The sequence below is a fragment of the Palaemon carinicauda genome, chromosome 4, assembly GCF_036898095.1.
Source record: "Palaemon carinicauda isolate YSFRI2023 chromosome 4, ASM3689809v2, whole genome shotgun sequence".
NCBI classification, from domain to species: domain Eukaryota; kingdom Metazoa; phylum Arthropoda; class Malacostraca; order Decapoda; family Palaemonidae; genus Palaemon; species Palaemon carinicauda.
This window is the reverse complement of record NC_090728.1, coordinates 37,024,226-37,046,743: the sequence shown is the minus strand read 5'-3', so window position 1 is coordinate 37,046,743 and position 22,518 is coordinate 37,024,226. Positions and strand designations below refer to the sequence as shown.

The window sequence follows — 22,518 nt, the reverse complement described above, 5'->3', positions numbered from 1 at the left end:
TCGTGGTCTGGTGCCCTGGGTCAGTTCTCCGTAGAATATTTTCTTTGGGAGCCTAGATGGATCCATCCTATGCACGTGTCCTATCCAGCGGAGGCGGTGGTGGATGATGGTGGCCTCCACGCTGGACAGCGAGGCACGTTCTAAGACTTCAATGTTGGTGGTGTGGTTCTCCCAGGGGATTTTCAAGATCTGCCTCAGTTTCATTTGTTGGAAGCGTTCTAGGTTTTTAAGATCGTTACTATATAGCGTCCATGTTTCACATGCATACAGGAGCGTGGAGAGGACTACTGCCCTGAACACCATTATTTTGGTGGTCATTGTCAGTGCGTGGTGGGCTGCCCTGATCCTGTTCTCCACGTCCTTTTTGCTTGTGGGAGCTGATGTTAGTATGCTCCCTAGGTAGGAGAACTGTTCCACCTGTTCTAACGGTTGGTCATTCACTGTGGTATTGAAGTTGGGGAGCATCAGTCCTGGTGGATGTTGGACGAGGGTCTTGGTTTTGTCTGAGTTGACTTGCATCCCAAAACGTTCGTAGGCAGAGTTGTATGCATCAGCTAACGACTGCAGGTCCTCTGCCGTCTGACCTGGGGTGGCATTGTTGTCAGCATACTGCAGTTCTCGCACTGCACACAAGGTGGTCTTGGTTCTGGCGCGGAGTCTAGCGAGGTTGAAAGCGCCTCCATCCATGCGGAAACGTAGGTCGACTGAGGGTGTGTCTGGGGGAATCTCGTTGAGCATTGCTGCGGTGTATAGCGAGAAACACGTCGGGGCCAGAACACAGCCCTGCTTCAGGCCGCCGTTGATGGGGAATGGGTCTGAAAGAGAGTTCTGGTGGCAGACTCTCCCAACCATTCCGTCATGGAGGGCACGCACCAGCTTGACAAAATCGGGTGGGCAGCCATATCTTTTGAGGACAGCCCACATGGCAGGTCGAGGTACTTTGTCGAAGGCCTTTTTCAAATCCCAGAAGATGAACATTATGGGCTGTTGTTGTTCGAGGCTCTTCTCTTGTAGTTGTCGCGCACAGAAGATCATGTCTATGGTCCCGCGGGAAGGTCGAAAGCCGCACTGGGACTCTGGCAGGACGTCTTCTGCGAGAATAAGGAGGCGGTCAAGGAGAATCCGAGCGAAAATCTTACTCGCGATGCTTAGTGATATTCCCCGGTAGTTGTTACAGTTCTCCCTGTCTCCCTTCTTGAAGATGGTAGTGATGTTTGCATCGCGGAAGTCACTGGGGGGGGTCTTGGTCTCCCATATTTTCAGTATAACCCTGGATAGGTACGCTCCTCGGACACCCCTTTAAGGGTATACTCGGACGCGAACGACCCCGACGCCAAAAAAAATTCTTGAAAAATCAGTTTTTGCAGTAACCTCCTTTTTTCTTTTGCCAAAAAAAAACTTCAATGAATGCTTAAAACAACTGTAAAGATAAATACTACTCATCTGCAGAAAAACTATTTATTATAAATATTTTAAAAAATTAAGTAGAAAAAAAAAGACGACATAAAAATTCATAAAAAAAAAGTTTATACATATATACACAAATCCTTTTAGGAATTGATTCTTGAATGTTTAGGACACATCTTGATGTATTTTGGATGAAGTCAGACCCATGGAGGTGAAGATCTGAAATGAGAAAAAAAGGGTAACTTTTTTTGGCCAAAAAAATTTGTCCAAATTTCATGAATTTTTTTGGGTACCCAAATGAAATAGGAAGTGGCTAATTTTTTTAGGGAATAAACATATGTTATCCTAAAATAGAAATATGTAAAAAAATCTTCATTATTTTGTAAATTACATTTATATCAGGGGCCATATCTAGAGGTAATTTTTTGAGTACTTAGAAATTTCGGGAAAAAATACATATATTTAATATATAATATGATATTTATGCAGGTAAAAATATACCAAAATATCACAAATTCTATAGGGAACAAGAATATATATAGATAGGGCAGCTTACGCTTCGGATATGTCCACAAAATGGCCGCCAACCACACTGACTCAGACTCCCTAATCTGCCACTTGAAATGTAGGAAGGGTATGTCAATTTCAAGGTGTTATTTACTAATCTAATTATTATTGGATATGCATACAAATTGTATGGTGGGTTGCTGGATAATTGTCAATTATTTTACGACTATAAAATTAAAATTCTGACCCAAAAGAAATTTTTTGAAGGGAAATAAAATCGAAAAAAAAATGTAAAACAATATATTTTAGCTAAAAAAATTTGATGATATTCAATCAAAAAAGAAGTAAACAAAATTTTCTGACAAATAAACATCTAGAGGAATCATTACTCTGTGATAGTTCCTTAGTACGTAGTAATTTTGAAAGAATTGGGAAAAAACGAAAAAATGGCAATCACCGGAAAATCGAACACATACCTATATATACGCCATATCTGGCTAAAAAAAAGATAGGCATGGGTAGCCAGATCATCTAGAAACACTTTCCAACACCATAAAAATATAAGTTTTGCGACACTACTTGCCAATTCCTTACGGTAACATGACTAAGCAAAAAAATGCAAAACAAATAAAAAGGGGCACTCGCGGAAAAATGGCTAACATTCTAATATACGGCATTTCAGAAAAAAAAAAAAATTCAGCCACGTGATAGGCAAACCATCAAGGCACATTTTCCGACAAATAAACATCTAAATGAATCATTACTCTGTGATAGTTCCTTAGTACGTAGTAATTTTGAAAGAAATGGGAAAAAACGAAAAAATGGCAATCACAGGAAAATCGAACACATACCTATATATACGCCATATCTGGCTAAAAAAAAAGATAGGCATGGGTAGCCAGATCATCTAGAAACACTTTCCAACACTATAAAATTATAAGTTTTGCGACACTACTTGCCAATTCCTTACGGTAACATGACTAAGCAAAAAAATACAAAACAAATAAAAAGGGGCACTCGTGGAAAAATGGCCATTCTAATATACGGCATTTCAGAAAAAAAAAATTTCAGCCACGTGCTAGGCAAACCATCAAGGCACATTTTCCGACAAATAAACATATAAATGAATCATTACTCTATGATAGTTCCTTAGTACGTAGTAATTTTGAAAGAAATGGGAAAAAACGAAAAAATGGCAATCACAGGAAAATCGAACACATACTTATATATACGCCATATCTGACTTAAAAAAAAAAATAGGCATGGGTAGCCAGATCATCAATATAAGTTTTGCGACACTACTTGCCAATTCCTTACGGTAACATGACTAAGCAAAAAAATGCAAAACAAATAAAAAGGGGCACTCGCGGAAAAACGCCCAACATTCTAATATACGGCATCTCAGATAAAAAAAAAAGACATGCACGTGTTAGCCCAACCATCAAGGCACACTTTCTAACACATAAACATGAAAAAAAAATCAATAATATACGGCAATTCCTTACTACGTAGTAAATTTTTACAAATATTGAAAAAAAAACAGAAATTGGCAACCGCAGTTAAATACCCAATATACCAATAACTACGTCGTATCTGACAAAAACAAAATCACGCATGGGTAGCCAGATCATCTAGACACACTTTCCAACACTAAAAAAGCAAAAGTTTTACGAAACTATTTGGCAATATCTTACGGAAAAATGACTTGGCAAAAAAATGCAAAAAAATGAAAAAGGGGCACTCGCGGTAAAAGGCCCGACATTCTAATATACGGCATCTCAGATAAAAAAAAAGACATGCACGTGTTAGCCCAACCATCAAGGCACACTTTCTAACACATAAACATGAAAAAAAAATGAATGATATACGGCAATTCCTTACTACGTAATAATTTTTACAAATATTGAAAAAAAACAGAAATTGGTAACCGCAGTTAAATACCCAATATACCAATAACTACGTTGTATCTGACTAAAACAAAGTCACGCATGGGTAGCCAGATCATCTAGACACACTTTCCAACACTGAACAAGCAAAAGTTTTACGACACTATTTGGCAATATCTTACGGAAAAATGACTTGGCAAAAAAATGAAAAAAAATGAAAAAGGGGCACTCGCGGTAAAATGGTCCTCGTGGTGATGAACGACATTTTAACTAAAAAAAAAATCATGCACATGGTAGCCAAACAATCCACCAAGACTTTCCACAACTGATAACCTATACAAGTTGCACCATTCTACGACAATTTCATAATACGTAATAACTTTGATAATTATGCAAACTACCTTAGAAGGGTAAACTCGGTCGCGCTCGACCCCGACGCGTCTCAGAAATTGGGGAAGGAGTACAGCTACAGCAATGCACATCTGGACACTACTAGAGCGTGTAGGGGAGACACCTCCTGCAGGTCGATCACCCACAAATTCAGTCACAGGGGTGAGTCACGTGAAAAAAACCTGTTTTTTTTTTACGCTCGGGGTCGCAAACGACCCATCGTACCTATCCAGGGTTAAGAAGCATCAAACGGTTCCTCAAGCCGGGGCCACCGTGAGTGAGGAGCTCCAACGGGATGTTGTCTGGCCCTGGGGCTTTGCCGGGCTTCATGCGCTGCAGGGCCTTGTTGAAGTCATGGATGGAGGGTGGTAGTGCCATCCAGTGACGGACGGGATGCTGCGGGGTCATTCGCAGGAGATCGTCTGGGGTGTCTGCTTGGTCATTGAGGAGGTTCTCAAAGTGAGACCTCCACCTGGCCAGGATGCCCTCGCTGTCGGTGATGGTCGTGGCCCCATCCGCGTCCTTCAGGCTGCCCACTGATGACCGTGTGGGACCGAATATTTCTTTTGTTGCTGCATAGAAGCTGCGCAGGTCAAGTTGGTCAGCGAAACTCTGTATTTCTGCAGCTTTTCTTTGCCACCAGGTGTTCTGGGCTTCATGGATACCTCTTTGGCAACCAGCTTCAGCCACCTTGTGAGCACATTTGTTAGCTGCAGTTGGTTGGTTTTCCAAAGTCAGGCGTGCATGTCGTTTGGTTTCAATGAGAAGAGAGATGGTAGCATCATTCTCATCAAACCAATCCTGTCGTTTCTTGGTGGTGAAGCCTAGTGTTTCCTCCGCAGCACGGGCCATGGCGTTTCTGAGGGTGGTCCAGTGGTGCTCGACAGTGGCCTGACCCACAGGGTCTGCGAGGTATTGTTCGCAGGCCTCCTTGTAGTTCTGTGCCACCTGTGGGTTGCGGAGCTTACTACAATCAAAGCGTTGGTGTGGTATACAAACAATAGATGTTTACTAACAATAGATGTTTACTAAAACATCATCTGTCTTTTTAATCATCTGCACTTCTATACTATAGAATAGACACTATTTTGGACTCATTAACATTAATACAGTATGTCATTTGTCCTTTTTAGGGTTATATATAACAATGAATTTTTCTATCATGCCTTTTCTTTGTGATTTTTGGTCTTCCTACCGGTCATTGATGTGCTACTTCAACACCTACTACTGTCTTGAATAACTGTTCCTCACCCTTTCTAATTACATTCCTAAGCTATCTAATCTTTGGGATCTTGGTTATCTTTCAGCCTCAGAACAGAAAATATGAATTTCTTGGCTATGACTTTATTTAGTCAGTTTTCTAATGGAATTTTGTGAGGAAGAAAAGCTACAAATATCAAAAGTTAATGGATGAGGTTTATATTTATTATTTTAGGCTTGAAATTGGTTGTATAGTAATACATTGACGTACGAGTGCTCCAACTTACGAGCAAGCCGCTGAGCAAATTTTGCATTGAGATAGAGCACTTACAGATGCTGACGCTAGGTGGCCAAGTGCTTGGGAGCTCTCGTAGCCTGCATCACTCGTTCATTTCGTGTGATCTCGGACTTCTGTATGAATCTCCTGAGCATCTCCTGTGTTGTTTATGTTATTTACGTGTATGTGATTTCAATGTATATAAGTAGATAATTATCCTAATAAGGGATGGGTTTGAGTCCCAAGAAAATGAGTGGAAACATTGTCAGTGAGAAGAAAAATCGCATGGTGACGATAGAGGTGAAGCATGAAGTTATCGAAAAACATGTGGTGTCTGTGTATGTGTGTTGGCCCGCCATCACGAGAGGAGTACATCGATGATATGTACCATCCTCAAACATAAGGATGCCATTAAGAGCACAAAGCCTTCCAAAGGCCTAACCATCATGTCTAAGTAAGGGAGACAGAAACAAAGCTCCTTAGATAGGTATCTTTTTTAAAAGGTCTGCAGGAAGTGAAAGTGAAGGAAAAAGAACTAAGACAAGTGAAGAACAGTAAAATAAGAAATGAAAATAAAAAGCTGAAAAAATTAGATAATAAAAATTTTGGAAGAATCGGTAAACCTAGTTCAGTTAAGTTAATTCTGAGTTTAAAGTGTTACGCTACGTAGTGTAAGGTACAGTGTAAATACGGTACCATTCAACTCTCTCCTTCCATTCCTCCCTCCCTCCCTCCCTCCTTCCTTCGCACACACCGCCATTAGCTGCTATCATAATAAAACCACTTTTTATTGCAGATCACAGTCAGCAATCATTTACATCATTTAGTGAGTGTATATAAAATGCTATAGCAATTAAAAATAAGTTTTTCTGTTGTTATATTGATTTGGGTGTTTTTAAGAGGGTGGGAATGGATTAAATTTTGTTAAGTTATTTTATATGGAAAAAATTGACTCGAGATATGAGCACGGTCTTGGAACGAATTATGCTCATAAGTCAAGGTTTTACTGTATTATTTTTGCTTGCATTTTTACAACTGTGGTTGTATGTATGTAATTATGATACAACCAGAAAAGTTTTATCTTTAGAAATTTGTGTGTAATGCTTTTGTGCTTTGTATAGTGAGCAATGCTATTTATTATATTTAGAGTATTGTATTGAATCAAGTTTATTTTGTAATTTTAGGAATAGCTAAATATTTTTTGACTACCAAAGCAGTTTTTGGAATTTTTATTGTGAGATTTGGACCGCTTATATTTTGATAATTTTTTTTTTTTATTAATGTGCTGTGCAGTCTCCAAGGACTTTCGTGTTAAAGTCTAAAACAAGGGGTCCAATACAGTCAGCCCTCTGTCTTCGTGGTTTCGGGTTCTCGCAGTATTTAAATAAAGTTTCGCTAGCTCGTAGTTAGTAGTGCTGCGTGCAGCCCAACGTTTTTAAACCGCCTGAGCTTCTTTGCACCCATTCTTCGTGCCGTTTTCCTCTGTGCATATCACCACTTCTCTCGCTGACTTGTTCTCATTCTCCCAGAGTAGATCATTGTGAAAGCATCTCCAACAAGTGTGTGTTAAGGGGACCATCCACCATGGTGTTTTGACATACAAACTTTTAGGAATCGAAGATCGTTTTTATTGCTTCTGTGTATGCATAAACATATCGCACATGCTCTCCAGAAGTTTTAGCCAATTATTTTTACAAATAACAAAGATATAGCGGTCTTTAAATGATGATGTCATCCTTACTGCGTCGTCTGCATGACTGAGTTAACAGAATTGTCTTTGTGTGTTTATTTTTGCATATATGTAGCGATTTTTTCACTTATGTTTCGAAATCTCATACGTCTGGCAGAAATGGAAGGCATTGGTAGAGGGTAGGTGAACGAATTCTACGTCCTGGGAAAACAGCAGCCAGAGATTCCAAAGATGTAAAGAAGTTACAATGCATGTGTTAGTTTACTTGCAGTTCATATGTACAAGGTGTTTTCTCAACGTCCTCGGGAACCTCATAGCAAGGCCAATGTTACCTAAGGTCATAAAAAGAACAAATAGTCAATTATTTTTTCAAATAATGAAAATATAGCGGTCTTTAGATGATGACGTCATCCTTACTGCGTCGTCTGCATGACTGAGTTTGACGGAATCATCTTTGTGTTTAGTTTTGCATCTCTCTCTCTCTCTCTCTCTCTCTCTCTCTCTCTCTCTCTCTCTCTCTCTCTCTCTCTCTCTCTCTCTCTTTTGTTTCAAAATCTTGTACTTCTGGCAGAAATGGAAAGTATTGGTAGAGGGAAGGTGAACGAAATCCACGTCCTACAAGAACAGTAGCTAGTGTTTCCAAAGACGTATAGAAGTTATAATGCATGTGTTTGTTTACTTGCAGTTTGTATGTACATAGTGTTTTCACAACGTCCTCGGGAACTTTATAGCAAGACCAATGTTACCCTAAGGTCATAGGAAAGAACAAAAAGTAAGCAGAGAACAAGAAAAAAAGAACCAAGAAGAGAGGGAAACATGAATAAGAGTACTGTACAAAGCTAAAACATGGTAACTAAAACACTGGCAACAATGAGAGATTGCTGGTAACTCATGACATTCTTACGCCAAACTTAGGGTTTAAATACCTCGTTTAGGGTGCATCTATGTAAGAATAAACAATAAAAGTTATCATAATAATATTATCTTGATTTCTTCAAGAAAAGAAGCGAAAATTTGTTGCTAATCTTTGGGAGCTCATAACCCAAAAGCATACTTATTCACACTTAGTTACATTTTTCTCACTTATTTATTGTTCGATTTTAGTAAGAAAGATATCATTGAAAAGAGGAATAAAAATCCCACAATATTGTGAGACAGAATTTTTATTTTATTTTTACTTTCTTTTTCACGATTATTTTGCGTCTAGACGAGAAAAAAAAAATTTTCAATATTAAACTTACCCGATAATCATGTAGCTGTCAACTCCGTTGCCCGACAGAATTCTATGGAGGGATACGCCAGCTATCACAATACTAGAAGGGGGTGTACTTACCAGCGCCACCTGTGGCCAGGTACTCAATCATTTGTTGTTGACACCTCCTCAATTATTCCTCTGTCGTGCTTCCGGCTAGACGTTCTGGGATACGCTTATGGTCTTCGAGTTTATTCACGGATATTTGGTGAAGTATTCTCTCAGATTAACGGCTGTCGCTTTACTGGAATCCTTCTTATATTAGCTAGATAGCTTTTATATAATACTGATATAACGGTTAACGAATTTTGCTTGTTTTTGGATCACCCTTTGGCTAACTCTTTGAAACAAGATGTCTGACGTTTCGCAAGCCCCCTCCCATAGACGATGTAGGTCTTGCAATAGGCGTATTCCGAAGGCCTCGGTAGATCCTCACACCGCTTGTTCTGACTGTAGGGACAGGCCCTGTCTATTAGAAAATCGATGTGAGGAATGCGCCGGACTTTCGGAATTGGAATTTGTCCGTCTTTTAAAATATTCATCTAAGTTAGAGAGAGGTAGAGTTAGGAGAAGTTCTTCTCACTCTTCTATGTTTTCCTCACCTCATGATCCCCTACCTTTTCCTACCCCTGTAGTGGCTACCCCCGAACCTACTGTGTGCCCTCCGCCTGATATGTCAGTTGTTTTGCGTGCTATTCAGGCTTTAGGCGATAAAGTAGAATCAGTGGTAAGTGACCATAAGTCTCTGATGGCCGAAGTTAAAGAACTGAAGGTCAAGAGTGCAGTGGGTGGAATTAGTGCCAGTGCTGTGACGAGTGCTAGTGTCGGTGCAGTGCCAAGTGCTAGTGGTGCCAGTGTGGTGCGTGAGGATTTTTCTGTGCGAGCCAGTCGTCCTCCCAGTCCGGGACCTCTTGCAAGCTCCCATGCCCAGGGGAGAAGCAATGTCGAAGGGCTTAAGGGTTCGACAGGCCTTGTTAGGCGCACAGAACTATCCTCGGTGGTTGCGGGCGTGTCTTCCTTAGACCGTCACTCCCACCTGCAGACGATTGAGCCCGTCTTATTCTCGTCCGCTGATCAACTAGCAGGGAAGAAACGTTGGTCTCAGGTCTCGAGACCGCTTAAACGTAGAGTCCAGTCCGCGAGTGCTCAGCCAGGTTGCAGTCATTGGCTCAGCTCTGACTCGCCTCAGTCATCTGTCGACTGTACTCCGCCCAAGAGGAGTAAGGTTCTGCCAAAACAGAGCCCGACTGTGACTTTACCTCAGTCTGTTATCGTTTCTGCCGATCCCAAGTGGACCCTGCTTCAGTCCATGCAAGCTCAGCTTTCGGACTTGATGCGTGAGTGTCGGGCTGAGAGTGTTGCACCTCCTCCTCCGCCTACACTCCCTCCGCCTGTTCTCGCTCCGCCTGTGCTCGCCCCGCCTGCACTTGCTCCGCCTGGTCGCAGCACCATCTGCCAGGCGTACGATGTTGAGCCACTTTCGGAGTTTGCTGTTCCCAGTGGTGTTCAGCCTCAGCCTTCTTTAAGGCAACCCTTGCTTTGGGATCAGGAGAGTTATTCCACTCTTCCTCCTCCTCCCCTTGCTGCTCCACCAGTGGTGCAACTCTCGGTTGGGGTACAACAACCTCTCCCCTCCGTGAGTCTGTCTGCTCAGCCATCGCTGCAGCGAGCTCAACCCTCCTCAAGGCAAGCTCCTCTACACCCTGGACTTGCGCCTCAGGAGCCTCAGCTTGCGAGAACTTTACCTTGTTCTGCGCAGCCTCAACCTCATCATGCTCCGCTCATCTCACAGGAACAGGAATGGACTACTCCGCCTCCGTCCTCCGCTCAGCTTGTGCAATCCTTGGGTTCAACCTCTCTTGCTAGGAGTCAACCTCCTTCACCCATGCGCCTGCCTTCTGCTTCGTCTGTTGTTCAGCCTTTGCAGTCTGAGCCTCAGGTTTTCCCTCAACAGTTACTGGAAGAGGAAACCTCTGTTATTGTTCCTACCCGTTCTGACTCTGCGGTTCAGCATTCTGGTCCGATCGCTTCGCTACCCTCTGCTGATGAGGTGTCGGATGATGAGGAGGCACACCTTGATCCCTCATCAGACGTGGACGAATCTAAGCTTTCTCCATTGTCGATTGATTTTCGTAAGGTCTTGGCTCTACTCAGGGAGATTTACCCAGACCACTTCGTCTCTGCTATTCCCCGCTCTCCACCATCTGAGTTTTCGCTGGGCGTACAACAAGCTAAGTCCAACTATACTAAGCTTGTCCTAGCTAGATCCTCCAAGAGGGCTTTAAGGATCTTAGGGGAGTGGCTGCAGTCTAAACAACACCTTGGCAAGACTTCCTTCATGTTCCCTCCAACGAAGCTCGCTTCGAAAGGTTGCGTTTGGTATGCCACAGGGGAAGCACCAGGCTTAGGAGTACCTGCCTCTGCCCAGGCTGACTTCTCAAGTCTGGTGGACTCGCCTCGGAGAACTGCTATGAGACGCTCGAAGGTTTGTTGGACCTTCTCAGACCTGGATCATTTTCTGAAAGGGTTGTTCAGAGCATTTGAAATGTTCAACTTTCTCGACTGGTGCCTGGGAGCCCTCAGCAAGAAAACCTCTCCTGCGGACAAAGATTCTGCCATGCTAATAATGTCCTGCATGGATAAGGCCATCAGAGATGGATCGGGTGAGCTAGCGTCGTTATTTGTATCAGGGGTGTTGAAGAAAAGGGAACAACTGTGTACCTTCCTTTCCGCCAGCATTACACCTTGCCAACGGTCACAACTCCTTTTTGCTCCACTCTCAAAGTTCCTCTTTCCCGAGGAGCTAGTTAAGGACTTGTCGGCTGCCCTGATACAAAAGGACACGCACGATCTTGTAGCCTCATCGGCTCGTAAGTCTAAGGTTGCCACCTCAGTCCCCAAGACTTATCGCTCCCCAGTGGCTGATACCCCGGCTACGAGGTTCATACCGCCCTTTCGTGGTAGAGCCCCCAGCCGAGGAAGCTCCCGTCCAGACTCTCACAGGAGCAAGTCTAGGAAAGGATCCAGGACATCTAAGGGAAAGAACTGACTCTCAGATTCTCCAGACAACAGTAGGAGCCAGACTCAAGATCTTCTGGCGAGCCTGGGAGAAGAGAGGTGCAGACGCACAGTCTGTCAGTTGGCTGAGGTACGGTTACAGGATTCCATTCTGCCTCAAACCACCTCTGACCACATCGCCCATCAACCTCTCTCCCAACTACAAAGAAGAGGACAAGAGGCTAGCATTGCAACAGGAGGTGTCGCTACTTGTGCAGAAGAAGGCAGTGGTTATAGTCCGGGACCATCAATCCCCGGGCTTCTACAACCGTCTCTTTCTTGTGGCCAAGAAGACAGGAGGTTGGAGACCGGTGCTGGACGTCAGCTCTCTCAACGAGTATGTCACCAAGCAGACGTTCACGATGGAGACGACCAAGTCGGTCTTAGCAGCGGTCAGACTGGAGGACTGGATGGTCTCGTTGGACTTGAAAGATGCATACTTTCACGTTCCCATTCATCCAGACTCCCAACCTTTCCTGAGATTCGTTTTCGGAAAGGTTGTCTATCAGTTCCAAGCCCTGTGTTTTGGCCTAAGCACAGCTCCTATGGTCTTTACTCATCTGATGAGGAATGTAGCGAAATTCCTACACTTATCGAACATCAGAGCCTCCCTCTACCTAGACGACTGGCTGTTGAGAGCCTCCACGAGTCGTCGTTGTCTGGAGAACCTCAATTGGACTTTAGACTTAATCAGAGACCTAGGTCTATTAGTCAATATAGAGAAATCTCAACTCATTCCCTCCCAATCCATTGTGTACCTGGGAATGGAGATTCAGAGTCAGGATTTTCGGGCTTTTCCATCGGCCCCCAGGATAAACCAAGCCCTAGAGTGCATCATGAGCATGCTGAAGAGGAGCAATTGCTCAGTGAGACAGTGGATGAGTCTCACAGGGACCCTCTCATCACTGGCCCTGTTTGTCGAGCTAGGAAGACTCCACCTCCGCCCTCTTCAATTCCATCTTGCTGCTCATTGGGACAAGGGCTCGACTCTAGAAGCAGTCTCTATCCCTATCAACCAAGAGATGAAGACCACTCTCCTGTGGTGGAAGCACAATCTCCTTCTCAAGGAGGGTCTATCATTGGCCATCCAGACCCCCAATCTTCATCTCTTCTCAGATGCATCGGACTCGGGCTGGGGTGCGACCTTGGACGGACGGGAATGCTCAGGAGTATGGAACAAGGAACAAGGATTACTCCACATCAACTGCAAGGAACTGTTAGCAGTTCATCTAGCCCTGTTGAACTTCAAGTCCCTCCTGCTAGGCAAAGTGGTGGAGGTGAATTCAGACAACACCACAGCCTTGGCTTACATCTCCAAGCAAGGAGGGACCCATTCGAGGAGCCTTTACGAGATCGCAAGGGACCTCCTCATTTGGTCAAGAGGTCTAAACCTCACTCTGGTCACGAGGTTCATCCAGGGCGATATGAATGTTTCAGCGGATCGCCTCAGCAGAAGGAATCAGGTCATTCCCACGGAATGGACCCTCCACAAGAGTGTGTGCAACAGACTTTGGACCTTGTGGGGTCAACCTACCATAGATCTGTTTGCCACCTCCATAACCAAGAGACTTCCGCTTTATTGTTCCCCTGTTCCAGACCCTGCAGCGGTTCATGTGGATGCTTTTCTTCTGAACTGGTCCCATCTCGACCTTTACGCATTCCCTCCGTTCAAGATAATAAACAAAGTTCTGCAGAAATTCGTCTCGCACGAAGGGACACGGCTGACGCTGGTTGCTCCCCTTTGGCCTGCAAGAGAATGGTACACAGAGGTACTTCAATGGCTAGTCGACTTCCCCAGGACTCTACCTCTAAGAGTGGACCTTCTACGTCAACCACACGTAGACAGGTTGCATCCAAACCTCCACGCTCTTCGGCTGACTGCCTTCAGACTGTCGAAAGATTCGCTAGAGCTAGAGGCTTTTCGAAGGAGGCAGCCAGTGCGATTGCCAGAGCTAGAAGAGTTTCCACTCGTAGAGTCTACCAGTCTAAGTGGGAGGTCTTCCGAAGCTGGTGTAGAGCCAATTCAATATCCTCTACCAATACCTCTGTGATCCAAATAGCTGACTTCCTTCTACATCTTAGGAATGAGAGATCCCTTTCAACACCTACGATTAAAGGATATAGGAGCATGTTGGCCTCAGTTCTCCGCCACAGGGGTTTGGACCTGTCTTCCAACAAGGACCTTCAAGACATTCTCAAGTCTTTTGAGACGTCTAAAGAACGTCGTCTTTCCACTCCAGGCTGGAATCTAGACGTAGTCTTAAGGTTCCTTATGACATCTAGGTTCGAACCTCTCCAGTCAGCTTCCTTCAAGGATCTTACCCTCAAGACTGCTTTTCTCGTTTGCCTTGCAACAGCTAAGAGAGTCAGTGAGGTTCATGCCTTCAGCAAGAACATTGGTTTCACAACCGAATCTGCAACATGTTCTTTTCAGCTTGGATTCCTAGCAAAGAACGAGCTTCCTTCACGTCCTTGGCCTAGATCGTTCGAAATACCTAGCCTCTCCAACATGGTAGGTAACGAACTTGAGAGAGTTCTTTGCCCTGTCAGAGCTCTCAAATATTATCTGAAGAGGTCTAAACCTATTCGAGGACAGTCAGAAGCCTTATGGTGTGCCATCAAGAAACCCTCGAGACCCATGTCCAAGAATGGGCTTTCGTACTATATAAGGCTTCTGATCAGAGAAGCACATTCTCACTTAAAGGAGGAAGACCTTGCATTGCTGAAGGTAAGGACCCACGAAGTAAGAGCTGTAGCTACTTCGTTGGCCTTTAATAAAAACCGTTCTCTGCAGAGCATAATGGATGCAACCTATTGGAGGAGCAAGTCAGTGTTTGCATCATTTTATCTGAAAGATGTCCAGTCTCTTTACGAGAACTGCTACACCCTGGGACCATTCGTAGCAGCGAGTGCAGTAGTAGGTGAGGGCTCAACCACTACATTCCCTTAATCCCATAACCTTTTTTAACCTTTCTCTTGAATACTTTTATTGTTGTTTTTTATGGTTGTTACGGTAGGCTAAGAAGCCTTCCGCATCCTTGGATTTGGCGGGTGGTCTATTCATTCTTGAGAAGCGCCTGGGTTAAAGGTTTGGTAGAGGTCCTTTAGTAGGGGTTGCAACCCCGTGTACTTTGGCACCTTTGGGTTGATTCAGCCTCCAAGAGGAACGCTGCGCTCAGTAAGGAAGACGAACTTTAAATAAAGAGGCAGAGTAACGGTTCTATTCGACTTCCTTACCAGGTACTTATTATTTCATTGTTATTTGAGATAACTGTTATATGAAATATGGGATACTTAGCTATCCTTTAATCTTGTACACTGGTTTTCACCCACCTCCCTGGGTGTGAATCAGCTACATGATTATCGGGTAAGTTTAATATTGAAAAATGTTATTTTTATTAATAAAATAAATTTTTGAATATACTTACCCGATAATCATGATTTAATCGACCCTCCCTTTCCTCCCCAGAGAGAACCAGTGGACCGAGGAATAATTGAGGAGGTGTCAACAACAAATGATTGAGTACCTGGCCACAGGTGGCGCTGGTAAGTACACCCCCTTCTAGTATTGTGATAGCTGGCGTATCCCTCCATAGAATTCTGTCGGGCAACGGAGTTGACAGCTACATGATTATCGGGTAAGTATATTCAAAAATTTATTTTATTAATAAAAATAACATATTCATAAAAAAAAACAAGGAAAATCAAAATTCTGTTTCATAGAATTGTTTGGTTTATAAAGTATTTTTTATGGTACTGTATAAGATTCAATACAATTAGCGTCTTATCAGGGGGAAAAATGTACCTAATTTTTTTTAAAATCATGATTTTTGGTAATAAATCAAAGAGTTTTGATCAAAGGACTTTAAATTTTTGTATGATGAAGGTATTATATATGTCTAAAACATATATAAAAATGGTGTATTTTGGATCATTAGAAAAAAGATAGCGGACGGTCCCCTTAAACAACAAGTGGTCTTCTTTTATCGACGCCATGTCCCCTAGAGAGGGCTTCATCTTCTCAAGTTACCGCTAAGCAGCAGAGGAAGCGCATGATTCTTAAAGAGAAGATATGAGTTCTTGAAAATTACAAGGAAGGGATGTCGTTTGCAGCCATAGGATGACTTTTTGAGTTTAATAAGGCTATTGTGAGATACAGTACATCGAGAAGAATGCTACCACTGTGCCTTAAGGGACACAACTCTCGACTTCTGCTTGTGAGTATGGAAATTCAGATTATTGCATTTCCAGCTTGGAGAATGTGTATTTTATGTTTCAAATGTTATTTTTTAATGAAAACAATTTCTTTTATGGCTAAATTGTCCTTTTCTGATATTTACATAAGTGCATCCGGTCGCTTATGCACCCTTTTCTAATCAGCTTATGTCAATAATCAATTTATCTTCAAGACATTAATATTTTTTGTCAAATTCAAATAAGGAATTAAAGGAAAAATTAGCATCCTTTTACACTCCAACCTCACAATAACAAGAAAAAAAAAGATTTAAATAACAAAAAACAAGAACTATTCACATGCTGGACACACTTATGGGTTCCAGATGCAAGTATAAACAAAGGCAAAACTAGAATCTCCAGGCAAACTTGCTTTTAACAGTCTTCACCAGGCTGACTAGCAACATAATCAGATGCAGGATCATGCAATATTATTCCAGAGAAAATTCCAGACTTATTACAGGAAAAACTTCAAGCTTAAAGGAGCACCCCGTAATACTGTGGTTCATTATCTGCATGAACAGTCAGCCGGCTTTGTACATTAACAACACTTGAAAATTTGGCTGCCGCTGAAAATATTTCTATGCCACTTTATATTCACTTGTTTCTGGGAGCAAGTATTTGAAACACTAGCCATGGAAACACTGTGTCAATACAATATATAAAAAAACAATTACACTATGATTGTACAACCTAGGTCAGTGCTAAGAATAATCTAGTTTCATTTGCTCCTAAATTGAATTAAATCACCATGTAGTAGGGCATGCTGGAATCACTTGTCAGTGTATGGGAAGAAGTTATAACAACAAAACAGGTCTTGAGTAACTCTTCTTTTGGCAACTTCACCATGTCTATAGTCCTATTGTTCTACCTATACTCGTCTCCTTACTGGGTGTAGGGTCCTGCTGTCATTACCTCTTAAAAGAAATAATAACAGATTAAGGCACTTCTTTGCAGGGACACTTGAGGGCTATAAAACGGATTTTGAGCAAAGTGAAAAATCTATTTTTGGGTGAGATAGCCATGTCGTCCTGATGGAAGGTTCCTTTAGGTAGCTTTCTAAGGGATATTTGCTACAGTGATACTCCCAGAGAATTAATTATCTAAGCAAACAGGGCGGTACCCTTCCGCAGCAGCTTAGCCATCTTGCAGTAGAGATATTCAGATGGGGAGAGGACAACTCGGTGACTATCAGCTCGCTTCATTCCAGGCAAGTGGAATGTGCTAGCAGACAAGCTGAGCAGAGCGACTCAGATAATTGGCACTGAGTGGTCTTTGAATCCTCTGATAGCCAACAAAGTCCTGACTTTGTGTTGTTCCCGACTGTGGATCTGTTCGCAATGGCCCTGAATTTCAGGCTCCCATTGTACTGCTCCCCAGTCCTGGATCCTCAAGCTCTTTGGCAAGATGCTTTCCAACAACGGTGGGTAAACCTGGATGCTTACGCGTTTCCCCCGTTCTGTCTGATGAGAAAGGTCCTCAACCAGGAACGAGCAAGCAACAACTTGCAAATGTCCCTCATAGCTCCACTATGTCATCACACAGAATGGTTCCCGGACCTTCTGTATCTCCTCATGGAGATCCCGAGGGAGCTTCCTCCACAGCACGACCTCCTCAAACAACCACATGCCAACATCTTCCACAAAGCCGTAGCTTTGCTTCGACTTCACGCCTGGAGACTATCCAGCACCTCCTCACATAGAGAGGCTTTTCGCAACCGGTTGCGAAAAGAATGGCTGGACACTTCAGGAGATCCACAGAGGCAGTCTACCAGGCGAAGTGGTCAGTTTTCTGTGGTTGGTGTCGTGAAAGGGGTATCTCTCCCCTCGATGCCTCTGTTCCAACTATAGCGGAGTTTCTTGTATACCTTCGGGAAGAAAAGCTTTTCTCGGTTTCGGCAGTCAAAGGCTACCGCTCAGCCTTGAGTCTCGCCTTTAGACTGAAAAGAGTCGATATTTCCTCCTCATTGGAACTTTCTTTGCTCATACGCAGTTACGAGCTTACTTGTCCCCAGGCAGAGCTAAGACCTCCCCCTTGGAACGTGGTTTGGGTCCTCAAGTCTCTGAAGGGCTTCCCCTATGAACCACTACGCCAGGCCTCCGATCGCCACCTCACGTGGAAGACGGTGTTCCTGCTCGCTCTGGCTTCGGCCAAGAGAGTCAGCGAACTTCATGGTCTATCTGCTGATGTCTCCCACTCTAGGAGATGGGGGAAGTAACCCTCAACTACGTCCCTGAGTTTGTTGTTAAGACTCAAAATCCGGGTGTGCCGGACTCCATGTTCGGCCCATTTCGGATAGAGAGTCTTTGTTTTCTAACTGAAGATCCAGACCAACTGTTGCTATGTCCAGTAAGGAGTTTGAGGTGTTACTTAAGAAGAACAGCAAAAGCTCTCCCCCGTGTACGAGCACTTTTTGTCAGCACGGGGAAGGTCAAGAGGAGGGTCACGAGTAATAGTATTTCCTCCTGGATAAGGAAAGTAATCGAATACGCTCTATATCCAGATCCTCCTCTGTCCAACCGACCCAGAGCTCATGACGTCAGAGGCATTGCAACGTCTCTGGCGTTCAAGAAGAATTTTTCTGTGGCACAGGTATTGCAAGCGGGCGTGTAGAAGCGTCAGACAACCTTCACAGCCCACTACCTGAAAGATGTAACCCACAGGAGCATGGAAACCTTCTCCATTGGTCCTGTGGTGACCGCACAACAAGTGATCTAATGCCTCAGGCTCCTTGATGGACAAGTAGCAAAGGGTTGAGGGCTGGGGTGAATGAAAAGAATGTCTGGCTCCCTTCTTCCCCCCCCCCCCCCCCCGGGTAAACAGCTCTGCAAGACCGAAGCATAGCTGACCTCACCCCTCTGCAGGTAAGATTCATTTCCCTTGTGCATCCTGAGTATGAATAAATACTTTGTTACGTCACCAATACCTCATGAGGGAGGGTATTGGATATGTCTTAGAACTCATGCTTATCCTCGAGTTCCTACGTAAAGACAAGCCACGATTCTCTCACACAAGCTTCTGCAGGCCGCTATCATTGAGTTACCTTGTAACTACTTTGATTTTAGCGAGGGTAGGGTTCCTACTAATTAGATCAAAGATCAGTTAGAGAGAACCCCGTGTCATGACCAAGGCCAGTTCGTAGAACTTCCTTCCTCTTAAGAGTAAGTCACCCTATAAATAGCGAAGGTTTGTATCTGTGTCGGAACAAATAACAAATTTGGAAATAATTCGTATTTTTCCTAACATACAAACCTGGAGCTATTTATACAAATTGGCCCGCCACCCTGTCCCCCTAGAATTCCTGCTAGAAAGCAAAAGTTGTTACTCAACCGACAGGTGTGAGTGAGCGGGGTAGCTAGTCTACCCCAACCCCCTCCCGCTAACTAGCGGATGGGGTAATTATCCCTCACTAAAATTGTCTTGGGTGGTTTTCAGCGTTGCCGAAAGTAATACCCTATAAATAGCTCCAGGTTTGTATGTTGGGAAAAATACAAATTATTTCTAAATTTGTTATTTTGAAATGTTTGTCAAAGTAATCTAGACCAGGTTAGTAATCCTCAACTGCATTACTTGTACTTAAATTTATCCCTCTCTTTCTTTCAATTAGGCCCCACCTCCAACAGTATGTGGGAGTCAGCAATATGATCATCAGGGGAGGCTCATTGAAATAGAGAGAATTGCAATGGTAAAATTTCTTATTTCTTTACACACCTGATGTTCATATACATATCCACTCTCCTCCCCATTTACTCATGATATCAAGAGAAGGGATAATTTGGACTTCAAAACTGAAAAGATGAATAGTATCTGATGCAGCAGCTCTGTGCCTCTTACCACTTTCCACTAGGTTCAATTCTTTTGTTAAGGGCATGTATTTATTAAAGCAAAAGAAAATTGGCAAATTTTAAATTTAAAAATATTTCATGGTTGTGTCAATTAAACCGAGCTTTTTCAGAATAAGTGATATGAACATGAGGTAAGTATAGAAATAAGAAATTTTATTAAATTTCTGTTTTTGCCTAGCAGTGCAAACCTGAGTCTTTTAAGGTTAAATTTTTCACTTCAACCCCGTTGTAAGTTCTGAACTGAAGATCAAAAGTGATGAATTCTTGACAGGAAACTGGACAGGGCTACTCCCCTATCCACACAACATTTTGTATACTACCTGTAACAATTTCAGCAGCTATTCCAGCTCTGCTTAAGACATCGCTGTTTTAAAGGATTCAGGTTTGTATAGCTTTGAAAATTATTAATTACTGTACTTGAAAGTTTTTTATTTTTTTTTTATTTTACAGCTAGAGAATACTTGAGGCAGATCGTGTCAGGGATGCTGTATCTTCATTCTCATTCTATAATGCATCGAGACTTAACTTTGTCCAACCTATTGCTTGACAGTCAAGGAAGAATTAAAATAGCAGATTTTGGTTTGGCCACACAGTTACAACGGCCGGATGATCGTCATACAACAATGTGTGGCACTCCAAATTATATAAGGTACATATGCTTGAGCATTGTCTTCATTTAAAGATATAAATTTTTTATATGAAATTTCCTTCCATTTAAAGATATTAATCTTTTATATGAAATTATCTTCCATTTAAAGATAATAATTTTTTATATGAAATTGTCTTCCATTTAAAGATATTAATTTTTTATATGAAATTGTCTTTTCTCAATAAGAACAATTTCTACCCCTTTATTTATAAAAAGAAACTCAGTAAGAACACTTTCAACCCCTATATTTACAAAAAGAAAATTTGGCTCTCCTTATCAGGTACGGTATTCCCTTTTTCCTTAATGCTTCCCAGCTATGCGAGGCTTAACTATTCTGCTGGTTATGTGGGTGAACCCAAGGATACTCTCATTTTATTGGATCAGTCTCATCTGGTGAACATTCCGATCGTCATGACTGTAGCTCTCCTATTTTGTCTGTGAATTTGGTATTTTTGTAAAGCGTTGAAAAATATTTAGTCAAAGAATAGAATACAGTATAAGTTTTGTCTCTCAAGTTCATGAAAGCCAAGTTTGTGTTATGTTCAAAGTTCAAAAGCTGTATGAGAAGAAATTTGATCTACTCACAAGGTGCACCATCAGTCAGTTTAAGCTTTTAAGGTGTGCTCAATGGAAGACCGATATCATGAATGTAGAAGCACATTGGAACTTGAGACGCAAATTCAGTACAGTAAACTCCTGTTATCCGTGTGTCTGGTATTATAGAATTTGTATGGTGCGAAAATGCTAAATTTGACACCAAATTTGACATCAAAATTGGGGATTTGTAGTTAGAAATCGCCAAATACCGCGTAATGGTAAAACATGGAAGTCATAATCAGAATATTACTGTACTATACCGTATTAAAAATAGAGTATAAGTTAGGTAATTATAAGAGAGAGAGAGAGAGAGAGAGAGAGAGAGAGAGAGAGAGAGAGAGAGAGATGCACATACTTGTCTGTATATATATAGTTTTTCTCCTCTCTCTTTCAAGTAGATGATAAAAATCTAGTATTTGGAATATGAAATACTGTAATTGAAAAGGTTTATGATTCATGACAACCCTTCCTCTTAGTAGTGCTAGTGAGGATGGGTAGATAGCAGCCGGTTAGGGCTGAGTTATTTCTCGAGTAATGGAGGGCTTGAATGATTTCTTGGAATGTCTCAAAGCCCTATGTCAATGCAGCCACCCGTATTTGGCCAAAAAAAACTACTGTTCCCTAACATTGTAATTTTACATTTTCCTTAAAAACTTTGACCATTTTTATTCTATGAAAAACATTATCTCCTTTGTCTATCCCCTCTTCTTATAACACAATTAGAAATGAAAACAAATGCAAAAGTAAAGAAACAGTATGGTTCTAGATTGTGCGATTTTTCATTTACAGTATGCAGTTGCTAGTTTTCAAAAATAAATTTCCTGTTTCTGCGATGCCGTACAAAGTCTGCGAGTCAAGCCCTGCAAAGCGTATCAGATCTATTGTCTTGTGAAGTATATTGGTAGGCCTAGGTACAGTAACTGATAATAAATGTAATCAAACTTTATTAACCTTACATTTTGTGTGCATAATTTCATGATAAATATCCTATTTGAGCAAAAATTTATTGTTATCAATGAAATCAACTTTTATTTATGTGAGTCCAGCTAACAAAAGTAAACATAGCTTTGTAGTTACTTTCTTGGCAACCTTTACAGTATCTTTCTCTAACCCTCCGATGATTTTAATTTTAGTGTTAATGATGGTAGCAATAACATTCAGATCAGCATAATATTAATTTTTCCTTAAAAATCCGTCATGTTTCAAATTATCCTCACTTTCACCAATCTCGACCATCTGTCACACCGAACGTTATATTGGTAACCCAATTGTTTGATAACTTTTAATTTAAAACTAGCCTTGGACTTTCTTCTTTTTTTGCTGGTGGGTCTATAATCAATGTGGGTACAAGTTGAAACGATATCAAACTGACTTATAACTGAAGTAAGGAAAAGTATTTTGGAAATTGAATGTACAATTATCTTTGTAAAAGTTTAGAGTTATTGTAAATTATTGTACCATCATTAGCGGTAGTTTGTTATTGTTGAATAAACGCAAACAAAATGGTCTTCTCGTTTTGCGAACTGTG

General features: G+C 42.1%; 1 protein-coding gene across 1 annotated transcript in view; it reads left to right on the top strand.

Moving 5' to 3' along the window:
- The window catches only part of SAK (Sak kinase), a 164,143-nt gene that overhangs the window by 56,133 nt on the left and 85,492 nt on the right, over positions 1-22,518 (top strand). The window contains exon 4 of the mRNA XM_068372176.1: positions 20,195-20,393. Coding sequence (XP_068228277.1) covers positions 20,195-20,393 — 199 coding nt within the window. The remainder of the gene's footprint in view (positions 1-20,194; positions 20,394-22,518) is intronic.